Raw genomic sequence first — 23223 nt, 5'->3', positions numbered from 1 at the left:
GATACGGAAAATCAAAGACACATCAGCTTTTAATAGGGTGCAACCCGTTGAAGTAACGGTAGGAAAAACCTAAACGGGATCTGTCCCGCAAAAAATAGTCATAATTAAAACAATTCCTGCAAGATATATGCTAATAAAAGTTAACCTCAGTTTCTCTATACATAAACGATTCTTCACAATCTGTAGTCTAAATATATGTCTCGTTCTAGCTCGTTTCTAGATGCATGCAACAAAAGCACGTCTTTCGCTTGAGGGTACTACATTGGATGCCTATCTTTGCTGGGTTATGCAATAGATGTCTATACATACGGATAGCAAGGCTAAAAGGTTCATTTAAGGAAGTCATCTGAGGGTATTTAGTAGATGCATGGGACAGAAGATAGCTAAACATGAGATCTTCCATTGAGCCTGTGGTGGGGACAGTGTAAGGCCACTAGGTAGAGTTTAGGACAAAACAAACGCAACTTTAAAGCCTGTACTGTTTCATGCAAAGCATGTATCAATCCCTTATCGTTTCTACGGGCTTTACCTGGGCACTCAACAGAATACTGCAATACCTTTGAAGACGACTGCATATGTATGCCATGAGAACTATTGGCATTGTAACTTATCCAAAACAATGCGGTATCGTACATCAGATTTAAAATATTTATTAATTTAGGCTTGCAACTTACGCGCATAGAACAAGTGATTAAAATAACAATGGGCAACGTTGGCTCCTTAAACCGCCAGCAAAATTCACGTATGCCCCTCACACAGGACTAGACCTATCATAATATTTCAAAATAATTTATCATAATCAGGTAGACAACATCAAATTACGCATCTTTATCGCCTAGTCCGCCAAAAACCTAGTATCAACTCGAGGTAGTAGATACAATTAAGGATCGATGGAGTTGGCAGAGCTCCTCACGCGTTTAGATATGCTCCTTGACGCGTCGTCCAACGAAAACATAGTACCAGATTTTGTAGGTCATATCCATTTATTTGTATTGCTTATGAGCTTTGACGTATGACGGGCTTACATTTTTTGCCGTTTACGCTCCCTGCTTGCTAGAATGTGGCTATTATCCGAAGCGCATATTTTCTGGCGCATTTCCGTTTGCAGTAGAAATTGTTATTGTCAATATTTCCCAGGACTTCGAAATCATCGCGTGGACAATCTTAGCAATGATTTGTAACAGTTGAATTGGCTTGTTACAACGAAGTGGTAAAAGCAACAGAGAACCTTGCGATTGCAACATTATGCACGAGAGCGAAGACAGCTGCAAAATCACTGGCGGTCGCCATCTTGGTATTCGGTCTTTGAGCTCAATAGATAATGATATGATTACCCAGCAGGACTTGGCCTTTACCGGCGAAGAGCTACGGGCCATGCAAGATACTACAGCAGATTCCACAACTCTGAAAGGTACGCAAGAACGAATCCAACTGTATTTGTATCAACTAATTTCGAGTTCAACTGCGGGTAGCAGATGCAAAACGACACATCTGCTGAATTTAGCCAAAGGCGGCTGGTTTGAATTACGCTGTTAGATATGGCTTAGTCATGCTTTCAGCTCATGGGATTAATATTGGAAAAAGTACTGTTCTTGCTACTTTTTCATATTGATCATGTTAATATTATCCGGCGATCTTGACTGTAGTGTGACGCTAATATGTATAAAATCAATATATTCTATTGTTGAGAGCCTTCATGGACGAACGAGATCCCTCGATTTCTTGAAATTTCTCTTTACTTGACAAATTTTGTTGGCTGTATATATTTCACATATGGAGCGAACTACTAGTTCATCAGTCATAGATGTATGGGTTACTGCTTCGCTCTTGACCCTTCTGCAAAGCGTTTGTATAGCAATAAATTTGTATGTGTGCGCAATCTTCGATAGATCGAGTTTCAGTGCGCGAAAATTATCCACACCAAGGAAACTATCGTCTTGTTGGTCTTCGTGAGGGACGTTCTGGATTTTATTGGCCAGGTTTATCTATGTATTTACCGCGCTGCTGTCTACGAGGCTCATGCAGTGTACACGACTCAGCTTCGCGCAGATCAGCCTCACGTGTAATAACGCGTCAACCCACTGACAATCCAGAAATAGATTTTGGTGGACAGGCGAGAGATTCTAGAAACCGGGGGGATTTACAAAGTCACCGCGCCAGCGCTGGCGTCCTTTTGCTTACCGAGGAAAGTTCATGCGCAAGCGACAGTGGATCCCAGCGTCGCCCAAGGGTCGTAGAGTGTTATGCCAAAGGTAAGAAAATTAAAAATTCATTAGAATAAATAAAATTAAAATAGATATTTGGCAATGTGATCTTGTGTTCTTGTATCTGGTAGCTGCGACGGTAGTCAATTTTATGTGGACTAATTAAGGTTATATCCCAAAGAATCGTAGATTGTGTAATTAAAGCACCCGACTAATAGACCGATAGACTAGACGATTGTGGCGCCACCTGTATTTTCTTAAAAACGATTAACATATACACTGCGTGAGATATTTGTTTCGGTTGTGTATGCGCCTCTCAGAGATTGAAGCTTGCCGGCGGCGTGCTTTGGGGCATCGTATGTATGCTTGCCCGCATACATTTTTATATTAGGCAAAAATACTTCGCGGTAGCATGAGTTCCTTATTGCAGCCTGAAGCAGCCATCGTACAACTGTGCAGCGTTCTGTACTACATAATGTGACAACCTAAAGATCAAGCGCTCATTACATTTAATAATACAGGTTTGAGGTCTTCAAATGCTTAAAAGCTACTGGCGTACCACAATGCCGCATAGTTGAGACAGTCATCCTTAATCGGTTTCGTTTACGCTAACAACTTTAGGCGTACCCTGTCCTTTTAATTATGTCCGGGTATAGCCACTCTCACTTTCGATATTGTAAGCGTTTGGAGCTACCAGAACATGATCTAAACCTGGAAGACGCATAATCAGTAAGTTTGATCTCATTCGCGTGCACCTTAGACTGACTGTCGGGTCAAGACTAAAACTAGTCACCAAGCAGCGAGTGATTCTTCCATTGGTTTCATAAAATAGCACCCGTTTTCTATTCGGCTCGTTACCTTGCAATGTAAATAGTTCTTGCCAGACATATACGAATCGAAAATGTTGTCTTGGTTGAACATATACAAATTTCTGAAATATAAAATATGGAGATCAGATACAATGAACAATCGGCAAATACTCCATCTATCAATTCTTGATATTGTTTAGTAAACCATTATGCATTATTTAATGAGCACGGTGTGATTTTCTTCAAAGCCCTCTGGAACTATCCGCGCGACTATGTAAGTTCTATTTGGAAGTTGACCTGGGTTGTTTTCTGAGCAAATTTTCTCTGATGTTGCAAAATGAATTTTAGCCAATATGGGGTCTACGTTTTTTTTAGTTTTCGTAATTGGGGGAACGTCTTTAATCCAACGTTTGTTGACGTCCCGTCGGGGACCCGAGCATATTTAAAATCTGCCGGATATGTTAAGTTCCACTCATATGTATTGTCAATCATGGCATTCATTGGTATATAACGACCCTCAATCGCATCGGTGTGCGTTGCATGAATTGTTGCCTGTCGATGGCAGTTTACCCGCTGGATGCGTCGGCCTATCCAAGAGTGTCATATTCCTCACTGTGTAGAGGTTCCGTGCATTCAATAGGACATTCACTACCGTCTGTGTTGCGAACGGTCCCGTTGCAACAAACTGGTGCTTTTTATTCTGTCGTGAGTTTCTCGGCTGAAAGGACGCGATCAAGCTTCTGCTCATCTTCTTCGCCAGTCTGTTTTGGTATTAGTGGCCTGACCCGGGGGTCAACTCGGCAGGGAACTGCTTCGCCTGGACAAAAGGCGTCGGTCCAGATACCACTCTGTCAGAGAATGCATTACTGGTAACTGCAAATTCATTGTTTGGCTTTTTTTAAACAGACGTTAGTCGAGTTTGCCTATTATGCTGGGTAACGACTGCTGAGATGATTGGAATGATTCTTTGTTCATAGAATCAGTCTCGTTATCCCTTGTAATACCTGTATCATTGATAATTTTTTTTTATATTTAAAAAAAGTTGATTGAGGACAAAGTCAGGTTTGTTCAAAGGTCACTTAAGGTCCAGTAGTAACTGACATTTGAGCAGACTTTTCAAGGAAGCTCTTCAGTACAATTTATAGTGATGGCAAATTTTCTTTTTCTGTTTTTTTTAGTACTAGGTGACGATAGCTTCTTTCAAACGTATCTATACAAACGACGGCGTTGACTCGAAGCGCTGTTGCAGGCAACAAGCAGTTCATTGCTCGTTATAGATATATACACCGAAGAAAATTGTAGCTGTGTAGTAAAGAAGGTGGCCTCTCGGTCTTCCATTTTTTTTTGAAAATATTATGAAAACTATGAAGAAAATTATCGACGGAAATCGCTTCGCATTGGAGCAAGGTGGCAAAGAAATTTTAGGGCCACAGCCTATAATATAAAGCACAGTGTTACGAACAGTACGGTGTGCAGTACCTAAATGAGCTAAAAATTGCAAGCCTAATTTTCTCATGGACACACTGCCCTCCGCCGAAGAGATTTGAGTTCCGTTCAATGAGTCTCCGTAACCGGAAAAAAGCAGAGATTGTTAGCCAATCCTATTGCAAAAAAGCGGTAACGAACGGTCCACTATAGAAGCGCGTATACACAAGTTTTATAAAATATATTATTATCTAAGTTGTCCCGTACTATTATACCATCGCTAGAACGAAATTTGATTGTGCGTTATGTCGTTGAGCTTTTAACATTTTAACTCCGAGATTTATAGAATCCGAAAGTTGAAAACATATATGTAGTTTTCGAGCCCTTGGCGCCAATCTACCGCAAGCGAATAAATGACACATGAAAATTGGGGTGTTGATCTGTGTCCTGATTTTAACAGGACTGACGTTAGCATGTTCCGAGATCTCTATTAACGGTACTGCTTACGGATGCTCGAAATCTGTGGGAGTTAGTGATTCGGAAAAAATAACTGACAAGATGTCTTGTCTTGGCCATATGTTGGAAAAGTGACCTGGCTATTTGCGTTGTTAGCCCAAGAATTGATCTAGCTTTATTAAGAAAGCTTGAATAGTGGGTTTTGCGTTCTAAAATGCTCGACGAAATTATAACGTTGATCAAACTGTGTAATGACAATCATGTTTAAATATTATAAATCTGTTTTTGCAGAGCTTGCTTTTTTATATAGTGTTAGTTTGGGCTTCAATTGAACATTTTTATCAGCTTCGGTCATCATCAGCGGTCCTTTTTATTCGTGTTACGCTTCGCAGAATGCGTGTCTAACCGACGTCCTCCACCGGTGCCCCGTCGCTCATGGTCGGAAGTTCACTCAGGAACCTGCACTAGCTCCACAACTACCTCCGGTTGGGACAACATGATCAAGAACCAGTTTGCGCAGTGTAGGCATAAGCTTGGCTTGCCACCGCGCATATCTCGAAGTTCTGTGAGATCTCGATGAAGTTGCGCAAATAGCGGGGAGCACAGAGCGGCAGAATCTTGAGGAAGGAAACCGGTTCGATACTTCGAAATCGACCTATTGAGAACAAAGCTGTCCAAATTAAAAATTAGTATAAGGCATCGTTCAGGGCAGTTTTATCCTTTTCCTTATGTAGGGGACGCGGCTTATCGTCAATATCAACCTTTCCGGCCGACACAGAAGAAATCCGTTTGTTTGCCTTTACATCTGTGATGACGATTCTCAGCAGGCACCATTAACAATGTTCAATGTACTAGTTGATGCTGATAATAATCAATCGCTGGTAATGTGGGCCTAAAACTAGAACACTCGATGTGTTTCTTTCGCATTGTGTCTTGATGCGCGAGGAGGGCATTGTCCTGCCGGTTCAATTGCTAAGGCACCGTAACAGGAGATTTTAAATCGCCTGTTGTACCTAAAAAGTATCTAAAAAACTCCTCCAGTTTCAATGAAAATACCGGGTCGCCCCAAAAAACTTACCTTATAGAACAAAAGCAGAGGCTATCAAAATGTAGGTATAATGGTTCTTATATTTGTCCAAGCAGGACAGTCAGTGGTGTCTGTGCTACCATATTAGACAGTGTTGCAAAAAATATAGGCACGTCTTCTAGCATATTGTTGAAATACCTTCAATATCTACAGTTTAAAAAGTCGCTGGTTTTAGCTTTTACATCACATTTTTTAATATATTTAAGAAAATTAATATGCTATTTTTAAAAAAGTCATTGATAGACGCTTAAGTTGGAAATGCTGTGGTAGCGTTGGCTTTGTAGGCAATTGTTCTTTCATGAGGTGTTCATAATTCACTTTATTTGAAAGGTTTTCGAAAGTTGAACACAACCATAGAACCAGGACTAATTGAACAAACTACTAGCCATGAACTTCTTTTCTAGAAAAAAGTAACTTTTATTTTTCATGTAGCATCGACATGTGTGAAACTTATCTTTGTAGCAAAAACGCAGCTCTCGAAAACACATCGAATTGATTCGTTCAGAATCCTGCTGCTGAGAACTAGCCGAGAATAGATGCCATCAGAGATGGCCCCCGACCTGGAGTTTGAGATGATTCATAGATTTTAGTTCCTCAACGTATTCCTATGTAGGGCCTACCGAAACGCATAGACAGTAGTTGGGCTGTAGAGAGGCTCGGAGCTCGTAAATCGAAATGAAGCTGCGAGCTCAGTCCCTCGTAAAATATGAAGAGTACCCAGACGAGACCCCGAAGCTCTGGCCTCATCAGTTACTGGAACGAGACGAAACAGGAAAACCTTTGTTTCTTATGGACTGGCATAACGGAACAAACAATGTAAATATGATTGATTAATAACTACTTGTACTCGAGGATGCAGCATATGATAAAGGTCTGTAGACGAGATAGGTTCGCTTGTGTTGGTGAAAAGTAGTTAAACGCTTTAGGAGCTTTGAGATAGACGTTTTGCAGTCCGTAGGATTTTGTCGAAGGAAAAGTTATGAGGCGGGCCTGTTTGAGTGTATATAATTATCTCTCTCTATATTAAAACTCCAGTCTGTCGAATAATAATTATTAAACTGTAAAGAAGTGGAACCTAGTTTACTATTCGACCACAAGTCGCTTGTTTCAGAGATGTTTTTTTAAACAGTAAAAAAAATCGGGTTTCTATAAACTGCATATTCACTGTTTACTCAGTGATTTTCAACAAAATCACTGTATTAAGTTATATTACATAGCTGCCCACAGTGGTTGGGGCATATCTAATACAAGATAGCACCGATGGCTAACATTAAGGGCACTAGCTCTGAACTTGCATCGTGATAAAAATTTTTAGGGTACATACATACGTGTATATGTGTTAACTTAGCTAGAACATCGATGGCGTTAGAGACATTTTGATGAGCGCATTGTCACGGTACTCATCAATACTACAGAATATAGTTGACATGACAGCTCACTCTGAGAAAATCTTTTCGGTTTGCACGAGATTATGAAAGGACCACATAACCCCAGTGTTAGCAAATACAACTCTAAATTGAGGTTGTCTTTAAGATTTTATCGAAAACTATTTATTATTCCTATATTGATCAAGGGGATATGGACATATTTGGCGAACGTAACTTCTTTTATCCGAGGAGTTGTTCTTGACGATCGCGTTAGGCGCGTTTAAGCTCATAAAGCTCTTGCAATTCCCTGGAAGATGTCTCGCCGTTAGTTATAGGTTTGCTCTAGGTATTATGGTACTATCATGTACTCATATACGGGTAAAGGCTGTACGACTAGAAGGCTCAATACCCGGATTGTCGTATCCATAGCGACAAAATCTGAAGCATCGTAATCTGTTTATGGCATTTTATCAACCAGATCATCGGATCCAGTCGAATCAATCGGAAAAACCCTTATGCATCGCAAATGCGTGATTGTGGAGGTATCTATTTTGAAAAAACTTGAAAGAACCTTGTAGTGTTCTTTGGTTTCGGGTACGGTGAGCTATAGATTCAGTTCTGGATATCATCTGTCATTTTAAGGCTTATTTATTAGTATTAAAATAAGCGTAGATCTCTATCGAAAGAAAAATCTATGTAGGAAAGGGAAGCCTATCGTAGAACATCGCGTTATACTCTACATCGGATTTTCAATAAAGCCATGAATGGAATATCGGCTGGAAATTCAATTTTCTATGACGACAATGTCAGCTTGACCAAATTTTTACCCTATTCTAGACGATACTAATTTCACTATATATACTTGTATTGTAGTATCTGACGTAGCCGCAGCCTATCAATAGAAGATTTATTAGGACTAATCCCGCTCAACAAATCTCTATCTCGTTTTTTTTCTAACTAGTGCTAGTATATTTACAGGCAGTTTGAGATCTAGTAAGTGAAGCCGAATTAATTCCTATTTTTCTGTTTAAGAAAAGGTAGTTTACTACTGACACTATGGAGGATACATCCTGTATGCGAGGCTATAAAATGACTTAGAATTTTCAATACTATAAAATATTTATGGTAATTTGAAAAGCTGGCCCTGGATAAATTCAGGGACGACTGAAGGTTCCTGAATAAGGTAAAAGTTCGAAATGCAATTTACTTGTCTCTATGTAGGTATGCCACCCTTAGCAAACGCCAACAGCCGCAACAATTGCGATATTTGAATTAACAGTGGCAAATTGAAGGCCATGAAGCACAGAAGTGGCTAAGTAATTGTCAGCTCCGGAAACATTGCACTCAATGTCACCCAGTGATTTTGCGCAGCTCACAGTCAGAAAGTTCACGTGTTTGATCGGAAACGAAAGGAGAACTCTATTGTGCTCTGGCTGCAGAGCATCTAATACGACAGAGCAGTAAACTTAAAGAAAAACTGGTCGAGAAAGTCACAAAGCTGTTTTGCTTCACCCCGCTCTTAGACACCACAGATCCTTGAACTTAGAGAGCACTAGCTTCGACCGACTGGGGATTACTCTAAGCAACTTACTTGGACGTCCGGGTATAGGAGACTCAGGGGGGAGGAGTTCAGGGTCAGATTGAATGGTGAAGCATAATCCGAAAACAGTGTCATTCTAGTGTGTATGAACTGCGTATAGGTAATTTTTCATCTAATATCCTAGTAATCTACATATGGAGTTGGGGACGCATAATGCTATGTAACGTGAATTGTTTTTTACATCCCTCATACCCTTGTCTCCCTCCTTTCTTCTCTTTGCCTTGCCTGATCTGCAGAAAGAATATGTCCGATGTGGCAATGGTGGTGACGTTGTCGTGTTAATTATTCGACAATTTAAATTAGCACGCTCGTTTCTTTTACAGTCACTGATCCTGTTGACAAATTCGCAATCGGGGGAAAATTCGCACCAGGCAATGCTTCACCAACGGGCAAAACTTTTGTACTAAAATCCAACTTTGAATCTTCGCCAAAAGAATTTCTTCTGCTGAAGTCAGGCGGAGAAGTCTCTCCACTTGTGTCAAAGTTAACCGAGAGAAGGTCTGCGACGCATTTTCCACTAAAGAAGTATACCGAAATCAGCACTGCCAACACAATTTTAGCGGTAAAAGGCGAGGAAGTTGAGCCAGGATGGACTGTTCTCTCTGCGAAAGATGCGGAATTAAAGACTACAATCGCACCGCCGTCTCAAAATCCTGCGAAAGCTATGACGGAAAAGATAAGCGCCTTCTTCGACGGTCAGAAGGATAAGCAAACTAATACAGATTTACGCCTGAGCAATCAAAAGAGAATAAGGAAGTCTGAGTCGGCTGATATCGATGAGATATTCAAGCCTTCATCTGTGGATCCATCTCCGACAGCTATGAAGAAGCTCCTGTCTGTGAAATTGGTCCACACAGATACGAAAGGTAGGTCTTCACCTGTCGCCCGTTGTCACCAAGAGGAAAAAGACATGTTAAAAAGCGGAGGCCTATCTTCGAAACCTGATAAGTATAGAGCTTCAACAGCGTGCCGAACCCCAAAACCCGAGATATCCAAAGTCACAGCTCAGTGTGTATCTCTGAAAGCTGAGAAAAGCGGGTCGTTGAGTACTAGTCGATTGTCAAAAGTAGAAGCAAGCCGGTCCGGACAAATAGAGTCGCCTACGAAAGTGGACGTTGTGGGTAAAGTTGTAGATACTACTACAGATACCGAACTTCGCGTTCTAGCTGGCCATGCCAATGGCACGCCTACTGCCAAAATGACAGACTTCGCACCAATTAAGACTGAGGTCACAAAGGGTGAGTGGAAATTTTATCACAATTAGGTTCTGAGAGTCACGTCAGTTGATTAAGGCAACCAACTAGTAGTCATATTTATTAGTTGTTAATGAAATTTTTGGGGCCACCAATGAAGGTGGTAACCGTAGTCCGTAAATTATTTACTAAATTAAATAAAAAAAAGAAGCCAGTGCAGAATAGTAAGGAGCAATGACTCTCAAAGACAAAATCTCACTGGCTTGATAATTCCTGTTGAAATTAACTTTGCGGAAATCTAACACATGAAATAGTTAAAAATAAAAGAAAGAAAATGGTCATCCATTCGATAGAATTTAGGCAAGCGGATACTTCAAAAACTTTCAATTTAGAATGAACCAAAAGCGAAAGAACTGCCCCGAGATAATTATCCCTTCTGGTTAGTGAGTCAGAACTTCTCAAACTAGGCACAACGTTCTAGCTACTCATACGTATTACCCGGATTCACAGACGATTGGTATTTAGAATTGTACAATCTATGGATACCTATGGATGCACCTTCTAATTCGTGAATCCTTATCGTTTTATCCTTTAACTTTTAAATAATAAACTTCAACAAGTTTGGCCTAATGCGTTGCTTCATTACGATAAAGATGTTCAGCGACATCTTGTTTTACAACGTGATAAGTTCCATTCTAATCTTTATAAACAGTCGTCACCATCATATCAAAAAAGTAGAAAACGTGTATTGCGATTGATATCAATCTGCTGCTCCTCGTGTCGAGTACAAACGAATGTTAATAGCCTTTAACGGTTACCTAAACAAACAGGAGCGAATGTATGATTTAACATTGAATCTATTGAATTGTACCGGCACTTAATTTTAACAATTAAGTGCTGGTACAAGCCGAGTTTTCGCTTCATGACTGCGGCATTTTTTCAAAGTGTCAATACAACTTTCCATTTTCCGTTTTCCGGGATCTTTGGTAAAGCACGTTATAACCTGTTTATTGAAAACTCAACCCGGCATTAAAATTGAATCAAAAAAAAATATTAAATTTTTTTTAATTTAATTTATTTTAAAAACTTCATCTGTGCGCGTTACTGTAGCTGCGTACTTCAGGTACTTTTGGGTCAGGTGTTGTGTGAAGGCACAGGGTCATACGACCCGGTTGGATTTACATACAAACTAGATATTTTACGTCCTACACTACCGTAAAGCAATATCTCACACGGCTGAAATGAGACCGCGTAGTTGCGTCCTGTTTTAGGCCGTTGAACGTAGACCACGTGAGGTGTTCCTAGGTTTAGTGTGCTAATCGCTATCCGCAAATATACCATGTTATTTAAAAAGGAAGCTTTTTAGGTTAACGCTGTGCTGTGTCGTGCGACCTTACTTTTAATATCGCATCGCCAATTGTAGCAAAAATCATTTGTCACATTAGGCCTAAACGCTTAGTATTACAAAACTGAACGCTTGTAATCAAAGCGTTTTACCTTGCGGTTTACTGAGGTCTTTAACGCATTTAGAATCTTCTTGCGGCAAATGCATTAAGAGATTTTACGTATTTTTATTGTGATCATGTGTTATGTTGCAGCTATGAACAAGATTATCCGAAAAACTATTGGTAGTATATATAGTCTAGGTATATATAGACCTATTTAATATAGGTATAGTCCTACGTTAAATTAGTACAATATAATAACTGCAATTATTAAATTTATCTATCTTCATAACATCCGTCTTGTATACTGAGACTGAACTTTATCCTGTACATAACGCAAATCCTTTGAGTAGAGTGGTGATTATATATCGTATATCCAGATTGTACAGGTTTAGGGGCGATTTCGATTGCAGAGAAACCCCCCTGCTGCTGAAGGGTTATACTGAGGAACCCAGACGCATAGTTAAACGGACGGGTAACTTACCGAGAACACATGCTTTAGCGTATCAACTTGCTTTACGTGTCGCTACGACCTGTTCGATTAACAGAAGGGTAATTTTTGGGGAAGGGGCCATTTCCAGCAAATTTATCGTGTCCCCCAGACTAAATTTCGATCCAAGTAGCCGTGCCTGTAAACTGTTCTATTCAACTAGATCAAGCTATAAATATACAGCCATAGTTGGTTTTCATCGGCGGAAATTGTGCTGATACAGAATAATAACTATGAATCACTTCCCTTGCAAAATTATGGTTCTTTGAATTAATTGATTATTTGGTTAATTAAAAAAGGTAGGTGCTTACATTGTTCGAAGTCGAACGTAAATAAAAATCGACTGCCAACTATAGCTTCTTTTGGCGAACTACTAACAATGCTAACAGTAATTTTTTTACGGAACTATAGCATGAGTCAATTAGTGAAAAAAATACGACCTGTTCAAAGCATAGTTTTGTTTTGTCTAGTTGTTATGCTATAGATTTAGTTGATACGATTGAAAGAATATAAAAAAAACTTGTTTTTAATTTTTATAGGCAACACGGAAACTGAATAGCCGAAAACGGGGTGTACCCTATTTCTATTTTCCCTACCCTAATTCTTATTGAGTGACATAAAAATCAATGATTAATAATTGATAAGCTTAATAAATCGTCATATTTAAGATACCGTGGTATTTGTGAACGTATTTGCATGTAGCCGCCTGTGGATTGCACGTGTTGCAAGTGTCGTATATACTTGCGGAACCCTTACCTAAGAGACCTAAACTTTTTGTTAAGCTTATTTTTTCTATTTACTTGGTATTTGGAGCTATGCAGCCTCATTTGAAACTGGCCGTGTAATATCAAAGCTAACTTTCTGTGTAATACTTAGTGTATGTGTATGTTTAAGTGAAAATAAATCCCTCCGAAAAAAAAAGCAGGAAGTTTCGTAAAAGCTTCGAAGGTCCTATCAATCAGCCCGTTATATGTAATGTACGTTGAAAGTCTGCTAAAATCATGTTTGTATACATTTCATTTTTGTTCCTAGCGTACATTGTAATCTAAAAATGCAGTTAAAGACAAAAAGAGCAAAATTTTTACGCGTACGTAATATTAGCTCAGAAACCGTGGAGTTTCGGCTGACCGTCCATTCGACCGCATAATCTTCTGAACGTCTGAATGAAATCAATTCTGAAACTGAAAATTATTAACATTTTTTTATGCTTAAGAGACTACATAAACCTGCTCTTAGCTGCAGTCAGATCTAATCAGCTTCCATTAACGAATAAAGAACATGCTATTATATAGTATGGTGAAACAGCCTGTAATTCAAACGATGATAATGGTCATGATAGTGCTTCATTGGAGGATGAACCACTTCCGGGGATCGGATCGGATCGGATCGGTGTCAGGAAGTGGACTTTCCAGCAGACGAAATTACCTTTATGACTCACATAATTTAAGACGTTGGCTAGTTTTTAAATGACTTCCGAACCAGTCGCTATGCTACATTGTTCCCTGTCGATTTTGATGTCTTTCTGTCGATCCTTAACTATATTTGCTATACAGGGGGGATAGATACTATATTCACTTTCAGGTTGTGAAAAGTCAGATTTTTCTGAATTCGTTCATTCGAGTCCTCGAAATGGTCAGGCAACGCTTCCGTGTGCGTGAATCTTAGAGCTAAATAATTCGACCCTTGTGAGTACACAGACACGGCGAAGTGAGGCGAAGGCATTATAAGCTCAGAGGCAGAGCTCGTCGTCATGAGGAGTTCGTCCGACGTAATTGAGAGCCCCACAACAAGGTGTGAAAAACCTTTGTTAGAATTTTAGCTATGATAAAGCTAAATTCAGCTAGTTTAATGCCATAAATATCATAATTCATATTGAACGAAACTGTTGGGTCAATCGCAGGAGGGAACTTCTGAATTTTGGCGCTCGATTCGAATACATTTCAGACCTTTACTACATAAACACGTAAGCACTATTATTAACCATTAGATATTGTCTCACTGCTACCTGAAATGGAAGTTCCCATCGACTCCACATACTTTTAGTTGTAGTTTAGCACTTATTTGCTTCTATTTCCATTAACTTCACCAGAAGCCCGTGTCGTCTGCTGGAAAGTTATTTTTAAATAAGTTACGAAATGCAATGGCCTAAATGTATAACCTATGAATTTAAATGCGCTTTCTTCTTTATTCAAGTACAATTTTTTTATGGCAGCAGTGCTACGTCAGCCATGGTTAACTAATTTAAGTGCATCCTGCAGTACAAGTTGAGACAAGTCTGAACTTTAGGGGTTCGCTTGAATGAGATCTTGTTACGTGTTTGATTCAACGGTGCCGTCTAGGGAATTCATGGTAGTGTCTGATAAGTTGCCTATAATATTTTTAGTCAAAGGTACTTCATCGTCAAGCTTTATTGCCCACTAAGTATAAATTATCAAAATATTATCGTCGCGTTCTAGCGCGTCCTTTCAGGTAAAGGGTCGATTTTGAGTATCTAATGGTAAGAAAAACAGAAACAAAGGGTACGACTATATGGGGCAAGTCATATGCGACGAAATATACTGGCCTAATATGGATCGCTGAACAAATTTGGGAAGCAATGGGAGCAACTATTTCCAGTAAAAGAACACTACTGTAGAGTGAATTTACTATTTGGATTTGTAACACAATGCTTAGTTTTTATAATGGATGTTTGTATTCGTACTATAATATTTTTACTGTGAGTTATGAATTGCAGTTAAATGTGCTACATTTCTATATGAAGCCGGGTAGCCTTCACTGGTCGATTTCATACATCGAGAGCTTTGCAGAGGTAGGGAAGGCGTATGTTTTTCTGTTAGCTGTTGCCTTGCTGATTCCTTTATAAGCAGATCTCACGGGGCTACAAAATTTAGTGACCTATATCGCCTAAGACAGGCCTAACAGGGGACCGGTTCTTATAAATCACTGTTAACTGAAATAAGACAAGTGAACGGCAAATTCTTGCTCTATTCCTATTAAGGTCATGTGTAAGCCGTTATGTGAGCACTGTTCCTAACGTCCGCTATGAATCAATTTAAGGGTTGTTTAGGTGGGTAAGCAACACCACTGTGGCCTTAGTCTGAGTCACGCTCAATGTCTACAGTTATTGTAAGCTATCTGTGGAAGTTTAACTAAGTTGCGAAGTTAGTAGAGCTTTTTCGAAGATTTTACGGAACTTTCCCATATTCTTTATTTACCACTAGTTTATCATTTATGCCGTGTAATAGTATGCTAAAATTCTTCGTCTTAAAAAATGGTCAAACAGTGATAATTAATGCATAATGAATCTATAATACTCATGGTGCGCCATATTTGCTGACCTGCTGAAGTTATATGGAGTAGGAAACAGGAAAATGACCGTGTGGTAACTCGGATTTCTTCCGACGTTCTGTAAGCATTTGTGAGAACGCTAGACGAATGCGCCTTCGTTCATCACCTACATCTTTGGGACATGTATTCAGGCTATCCAGCGCCTGAATTAGGCGAATCGCAATGTAATGTTTGTATAAATACAACTTTTAACGGTACCTTTTCTCACAGGTTACTTGCAGCCTTCACGGTTTGCCGACGTTGATTTGAAGGTGTTGCACAAGCTAAGGCATCAGGAAACCGTATTGTTGAGCAACTTACTGAGAGTCTTGAATAGACCACAATCGTCGGACGTGAAATCTGTTTCCATGGTAAGAGAAGTACCTTATCGTGTATTTTCAAATGGGACGCAGAAATATTTGATACTGCTTGTATTACAAAACTGCTGACAAATTCTCGAATCGAAGAATACGAGACCATCTGATAAGCCTAAACGTACATTTGAAGTGTCTTTCCCCGTATCAAGCACTATCATTTGGGTTTGCTTGTTTTCGCTTCCTAAGTTATTGCTATTTCCCATAACTTTCTTGTGTTGCCTTTTCCTGTTTGAGTCGTTCGTTCAACGTATTTCGTTAAGCAACTTGTTTAGAATGTAGCATAGCGAGAGGTAGACAAATTCCATATGAGCCAGCTCTCGTAGTCGTACCTATTTGTTTATTCCGTCACTACAAAGTGACCATTGTCAAGGAACGGCATTCGCCTCTGACCATATCCCTAAGCCACGCAGTCTCGTAGCAAGCATCTGGTTCTAGTGGTCGCAAGTGATGTTTTGTTTGAAATTAGTAAAATAGATCGTCGTAAACACTGACGACGATCTGTTCTTACTCTGCTTGGATTTCTTGCGTGTTACACGGTAACAGCGCCTGTAATACGTGATTTTGACGCTAGCAAGAACAATTAACCATGTTTCCTTAAAGCCGGGGAGTATCTGATGTCGGCCATTTCGAGGATCTTTCATGTGCTTCTACAAGTACTCTGCACACAAGGCCCTGAGAAGTTCTCTGCTTGGATAGACTCAAAGCATTTCATTGTACACTCCGATGGGGCTACACAGAAGATACCAGCTATAGGCTGGTGTTGAACCAAAAAAATGTTTTGGTTTTAAAAGGAATTTTCTCAAGGGCTTTAATGCTGAAAACCTAGCAATATCCACTAATAACTATATACACGTATCACTTCAGCACCAAGTGATAAAATGGCGGGGCTAGTTTTAATTGCAGATAGCAATAGCGTAAGTTTCTGCTAACAAAATTGGGCATCTTGGCAGACTCGGGAAGAAGCAACCTTTAGCTAAGGTATCTGCTGAAGTACCAAAAAGTCATCGAAATCGCGAGCATCAATTGTAAGGACAAAAACATATTTTCGGAAATATCGGTATGGCGATCTGATGCGAATGATTTCAGTAGAAGCGATTTTCACTGTCAGAAATTTTTTAAACGGGGCTTTTGGTTTTTCCCTGCAGAATAGAAAGGAAACCTGTTAAATCGAATGAATGCGGTAGGATATGCAACAGGCCGCCTTCGGTTACTCAGTTTCGCTCGGATAGGCGAACCGCAATGCTTTGTATCTGCTGGCTTATTCGCTTGAGATCTGATCCATAGATTTAACACAGAAAAAGGCGACGTTTTTCAAAACATATATCATCGGCATTTGCTGTATAAAAACTAGCTATACTCATTTTGAGTACTTCATCAACAGATTAAAGTAGCTAAAACGTAATTCTGGAATTTATTTGAGGTATTAAAAAAATGTCACATCATCATTACTTGCCACAACATAGGTTTGTTAGCACTACTGGCATTTTCATGGTACCAAGTAAAAAAAAAAACACGGTACTGCCTTACACGGGTACCCGAAATGACAGAGAAAAAAAGCAACGGATTGGATCTCTTTTCGATTGGATTTGTTATTACAACTGAATATGTATTCTTCTGTAGCATACGTCGTTTCCTTCATGGAATACTTCTCACTGGTATTTGTCAAGTGATCTTTCATCAATTTCAAGTTACCGAGGTCTGTTCGTACAATCGCGGTATCTTAGACGACCTTAACAGGCATCTGTTAAAAGAGTGTAATTCTGTTCTTAATGTGACTAGCTTATGTGTACATGTTAAAACACCAAATTGATTTTACTGAAAGGAACCAATCGTGTAAATCCGTACTTCGTAACGGTACTGGCCACGAGACTCGAATTAGAAATGAGAAAACCTTCCGGCCTGATCGTCTGCATCATTAGACCTCGTTGGCAAACTGCTAGGGCTGACTGAGCAGAAAAAATATCTACTTAGCATTTTGCTACCAATTTTGGCTCATCTATATTCTAAGACAAAAAAAACCCGTGCAGAAAAGAGCTTAAAGGCGATTGAGTTTTAGACCTGACTGGGACGGAAGAGCCTTGCCAATTTCGCGCCCATTTGGCTGTCTCTACAGCTGGTATCCATTTCTCAAGGTTGTTCTTCGCAGATGCCTTATTCTTACGAGGAGTGATCGTCAACAGGCCAGAGTTCATAAGCCTCTCTAGTTTACTGAACTGAAATTGGACGTCAGGATTGCTCCCTTTAGCTGGACTATTTTGGCGTTAAGGCCTCAACCCTTTTTTAGTTTTCATCGTTTGTTCATTTAACAAGCGGTAGCATTACAGCATTTATTATGTAAATGGTACGTTTTCACAAGAAAATACCCTTTGTGACCATAATAAATTGTTAGTTAAGAAGCAAAGCTCGTTAGATTGCTGTTTTGTTCGTAGTACCAATTTACCAGATAACTCATTTTTGTTCTGTACTCGAATATCCTTCGGAAGCTAGTACCGCTGTAGATGGAACAATGGGTACGGATATGTTTGATAGTGTTAATTGTTGTCAGTTACTTATACATGTTTTTTTTCTTTACTTAAAATGAAAATTGCCATTGTTGCTGAAAGGCGATTCATTCAAGCGCCTGCGAAATGATTGATGAAGCTAAAATTTTGAGTCTACACTTTGCGGAAGGGTCATCACTGCTTGCTTGCCGGTACGTCAGAGTACGGTAAGAGAAAAAGAATTGGTATAATGAATGAATGAATGACTGGGTTTGCTTTTGTTGACTCGGCCTTCTCGTCGGCCGTCGTCACTTTGCGACCTCATATAACTTGAACAGAACTTATATAGCTTATAGAACTTAGAACATGCCGAAGTTGTAGTTTGGCCAGGCTGATTAGCCGCAGAGTAGATCTAGACATTAAGCAGTGGCAGGACTCACAACGCATCTATCAGAACGATCAAGAATACAATGTGCAGATAAGAAAACGTACGTAATCTTTTTGTGAGTACATTAGTGGCTTAGTGGAAGTAGGTTTTTCTCAATTACACAACGACATTCGGATCTTCCTGTGTATTAAACATCGGGCGCCATTTTTTTCTCATTGTTCATTGTTTCAGCACACGTGAATCTCTGTATTGCACCACCGTACCGTCCTGCTGTTTCCATTGGCTAAAGCTACTGCAGTCAGTTAAGCAGGCGCTTCATTTTTCATCCATGGATTTTGCTAACGCTAGTAACGGTTATAGAAACCGTTCTTTTACTGCGCGGTAATGCTTTGCTCGACTCGAAACGTTGTGTTTCGTCGTGCTGCTAGGTCGTATAAGTGTAGCTAGACAACATTTTTTGTAAGAAGGGTACACCTGCTCCTAAAAAACAGGATAAGTACGTTTTTGACGTCTATTTAATTTAAGTTTAATAAACTTCAGAATCATAAACACGTTGTCCACGTACGTCTTGCAGTCATGTATATGGTAACGGTTTGCATGCTTATGTACAAGACTACACTTGGCAGTCTGAATACACTTGTCTTATACAAGGGTCATGTAGGTTTAATCGAGATAAGTTCTCCGTGGAACTTTATGGCGCTCTGAATGTTTCACCTACCGGTGCCCTTGGATACAATGGATCGGTGTTTCACAAAACATGAAGTGATTTTATACGCGGGCGTCAAACAGTCGATAAAATATGGCTTCAGAAGTCCTTGGTACATACAAACTAGCTGAAAGTCCACGTCCTTTGTTTTCTTATGTAGGATAATTTCTTAACATTATTCGAAAGACGAAGAAACCTTTATGACAACATCTGCGTACGAAAAATCTGTCGTGTACATACACAAAAGAAAGATTTCAAGAAGTCGTGCTTTAATGGCGTATCGTCTCCGCATCATGGGCAAACACCGGAACATGGAACAGAGATACCATCGAAATGGTTACGTAAAGGGGGCAGATCCTCGACCCTCGATGATCTAATTTTTCAGAGATACCAACTCTTGCATGAAGTTTTCCTATAGAGAATTTTTGCACACAACATTTTTTTGCCGTTTTCTAGTGGTTGTTGATAAAACAGTAGCCGCTTTAAAACCTGTAAATATTTTTTAGTTTTTCCTGAGAACATTTTCCCTGGTTCATGTTCATTAGCGTTATCAGAATGTCGATTGCTCGTTGTAAAGTAGTTTCTATATTTTTATCGACAATTAGACATAGTAGATTTTATTTTTTTAGATTTAAATAATAGTTTTGTGTTAATTGGTGCTTCCGAATTAACTCGAATCGAGCTCTCGTAATAACGGGCACATTTAGTAGTAATAAACGAAAAAAGTTATTTTAATATTTATTTGTTTTTGTTATCACGTGCATAACATAATGTCGCTAAAACAATAAATTTTAGCGACATTATGCTCTATTACGATAATTAACGATCATCCAATAAAGTGGTTTCTCAATTCCGCTTTTTAGCTTTTAGGTAACAAATTCAAAGGAAATTATCCTTTACCGTAGACTGTATCTGTTATCTGATCACTGTATAGTTTTTTTGAAAATAAAACATCGATTATTTCGGAGTGAAGCAGTTTGATCTGCTAGACGGTTACTTGGATCGAAAAATGTCTGTGTATATGGATCCCTGATGTAAGTTTTTTGTTGGGATGGTATATGGGTACATATAATGTGAGCTTATGCATTGTTTGAACAAGACAGCTGTCTTTTACATTAATGTTAAGCCTAGCATATTAATAATATACTAGTAGTAGTACATTGTTACTCTACTGTAAAGCTTACTTGGGCTTGCTGACGATAGATACGTACGGGGTGCGTATTTTCGCTTCGCTTCTAAATATTGCCTCGAGATATTATAGTTGTCCCATATTCGGTATTTAGTAACTTTCGAAGTAGTTCTGTGTGATCATCGAAATACATTTGTTTATTAACGCGAGCGTCCTTGCTTGTTTTATTCTATACTTTGTGACACTACGATTAATAAGAGAACGTTTCAGGCCCCGCAGTTCATTTAGGAATATCCTACCCGAAGTTATTTGTACTGCTTCGTCTAATATTCTAACTTGCTAAGGAGAAAATACTATTCAGTAATTAATAACTTCAAAAATGTGTGTACGTAACATAACAGCGAAATATTGAACCAAGCGTATCTAAGAATGTAACTTCGGGTATGCGGGACTAGTTCGTAGAGCGAAATGAGTGAAGGTGTGAAACGTCGTACGATGAATAATGATAAGGTAATCGCCGAAGTTCAACCTTGGCAAACGGTTAGCACGCCATATAGTTCATAAACCATTTCGTAGGCCTGTTACAGAAACCCTGACTGAGCTCTACTAGCAGGCAGTAAAGGTCCTGGATCTTATAGCAGAGAAGTAATCCCGGAAACTTAATCATACGAATAATCATAATCAATTTCATTGAAAGAAATCGTTTCGGCCTGTGATACGATTAAGCTAAATTTCGTAGCAATATCGGCTTAAGTCTTTGGTGACTACCTTTATAAAAGCGCTATGCGCCTGAATGTTTCAGTAGGTCTAGAACAGGTGCCCCTCCTGCTTATTACGTCCTGAAGTCCGTGCACGGCGAACCGAATTGAACGCTACGATTCGACTCATTGGTTCATTTTGGGGATCCATCCCGCACCATTTCAGCTTAGTTTATCTATCCCATGTTTTTAGTTGCAGGGGATGATAAATTTAGGGATCAGTATACGGCGACCTAAACATAAGCATAATTTACTCAGTAAAGCTACACTATCCACTAGAAAAGACGGTACACGATTACGTGCTGTTACACACGACTCGCTTCACATGATTAACTAACCAAAGTTACCCGAAGTACTGTTCTCCCATAGACAGCTATCGGTAATCATTGGCAGCACGTTGATATTGATCGTTGAGATTTTCGAATAACATACGACTTGAAACCTGCACGTTAGTGATGAAATACATATATATATTAGCTAAATTTTGGCCGGGTTATGCAATGGCCGCAAGATCTCCGAGAAAAGTGGCAATGTCGGACCCATAAGTAAGCGCAACAAGATTCCTGTTAACTAGGTTTTATTGCAGCACATGGTGGAGTCTTGAAATGGTCACTGTGGAACTCTATTGATACTATTCCCCGTGTCCATTTCACTTTAATTTTTTTTCACTAAATCATACATTAGATTTCTAATCCGATGTTCTCCGTTTGCTGTTAAGGTATGGCGAAACCTTTCCAAAAAAACGATAGTCAAGGGAAGTTCATACGCGTTCAAGCTCTTGGTACTCAGACACCTCGTGTGGAAATACCACTGAAATCGGATGGGGTCAGCCCATTGGCAACGTCAACTTCGAAAGAACCAGTCCGGTCTACAGATATCGTGTCCGAGTTATTGGATTTCAAACGATACCATCTTTGTGTAAGGAAGCAGCAGGCTCTCGCCAGGTCCGGAGATAGTACAAGCTTGACCGAACACCTTAGCAAAATTCAGGGTGTCCAACAGCGAGCAGGAAATACTACTAAGGGTAGTAAAAAGGGTAAGCTACTAACAGAAAATAGGGTAACTAAAAAAAGTGGGACCAACCGTGGAGGAAGGGATGAGGAGCGAACAAAGAAAACGAAATTGCAAACTATGAGCATCACGCGTAAAGTGGAACGATCGGCGAGTAGTGGTGATCGGGAAAAGGACAAATCTAGTAAAAAAGTGAAAACTGCAAGGACACATTTTAAAAAAGCTAGAAGCACCAGGTCGAAGAATAGGAGAACCAAATCAAGGTTCTCAAAAAAAACTAAGAGTCTTAATGAGGAAGAGATCAGTCGATCAGGCTCACTGTCAGACGACGATAGTAGTTCAAGCAATAGCGCACCGAATCAGCCGATCACAGTTGGAAAGACTAGTTACGGATCTTCAAGAAATGAAAGGGTCCGAGTCCTTAATAGTCTTAACAGAATTTTCCAAAGTATGCCGCATAAACCCACCCCGCGAGTGGTTCGCAGGAAACGCTAAAAACAATGAGTCGTAAAGGTTCAATCCTGATTGGCGTCAAAGTGGCGAAACGAAAACAAGTTCATGAATGAAGATAACCAGTGGCTTGTACCGAAGGTATGTTGGCACCGAGAATTTGTTGTATCACAGTTATAGACAAAATTAATAAACCGACAATATTTTGGATACAGTGCCTATCACTAGTTTTGCTTCAGGTATTGTGTTCACTGATGCAATACTTCTGCTAGACAGACGGTAGGTAGAATAGCACACGGTGCGTCGAGTAGTTGCCAACTTGCGCAAATGTATCTCGATTTTCGAAGCAGAAAACTGGGCGCCTTGAAATTCTGTAATTGATGCTATGGACCGTCAATCAGCGGAAAAGTCTCTCGATTCGAGAGATTCAATGGCAAGAAAACGTGGACAAAAGGCGATTGATTTACAGTGGTTCTTACCTCTAAAAAAAATGGGGCACTGCTATCGATGGGCTAAAAATA

At 39.6% G+C, this 23223-nt stretch overlaps 1 protein-coding gene and 1 long non-coding RNA gene across 6 annotated transcripts; both read left to right on the top strand.

The window, feature by feature from the left end:
- The first annotated feature begins 1112 nt into the window (after positions 1 to 1112).
- LOC111266526 (uncharacterized) lies at positions 1113 to 22921 on the top strand. Of its 5 annotated transcripts, none has more exons than XR_002684140.2 (5): positions 1117 to 1411; positions 1890 to 2252; positions 9272 to 10186; positions 13774 to 13867; positions 15635 to 15760. XR_002684140.2 is itself a non-coding variant. In XM_086970938.1 (5 exons), the coding sequence occupies exons 1-5, from the start codon at positions 1246 to 1248 to the stop codon at positions 18886 to 18888; spliced, it is 1593 nt and encodes a 530-aa protein (XP_086827064.1). In that variant the 5' UTR covers positions 1118 to 1245; the 3' UTR covers positions 18889 to 19192. The 5 variants fall into 5 exon arrangements, 4 of the variants coding, with proteins under 4 accessions (XP_022699800.1, XP_086827064.1, XP_022699799.1 ...); XM_086970938.1 differs by lacking the exon at positions 13774 to 13867 and adding an exon at positions 18880 to 19192 and having other exon boundaries at positions 1118 to 1411; positions 15635 to 15774; XM_022844064.2 differs by lacking the exon at positions 13774 to 13867 and adding an exon at positions 21960 to 22206 and having other exon boundaries at positions 1121 to 1411; positions 15635 to 15774.
- On the top strand, positions 3588 to 5600 carry LOC147752671 (uncharacterized). The gene is made up of 2 exons (XR_015313497.1): positions 3588 to 3882; positions 5287 to 5600. It is a non-coding gene; the product is annotated as an uncharacterized LOC147752671 (long non-coding RNA).
- Positions 22922 to 23223: the final 302 nt, after the last annotated feature.

Source organism: Varroa jacobsoni, unplaced genomic scaffold (assembly GCF_002532875.2).
Source record: "Varroa jacobsoni isolate VJ856 unplaced genomic scaffold, vjacob_1.0 scaffold_1093, whole genome shotgun sequence".
Taxonomy (NCBI): Eukaryota; Metazoa; Arthropoda; class Arachnida; order Mesostigmata; family Varroidae; genus Varroa; species Varroa jacobsoni.
Note: the sequence above shows the minus strand (reverse complement) of the source record. Positions and strands in the feature narration are given on the sequence as shown.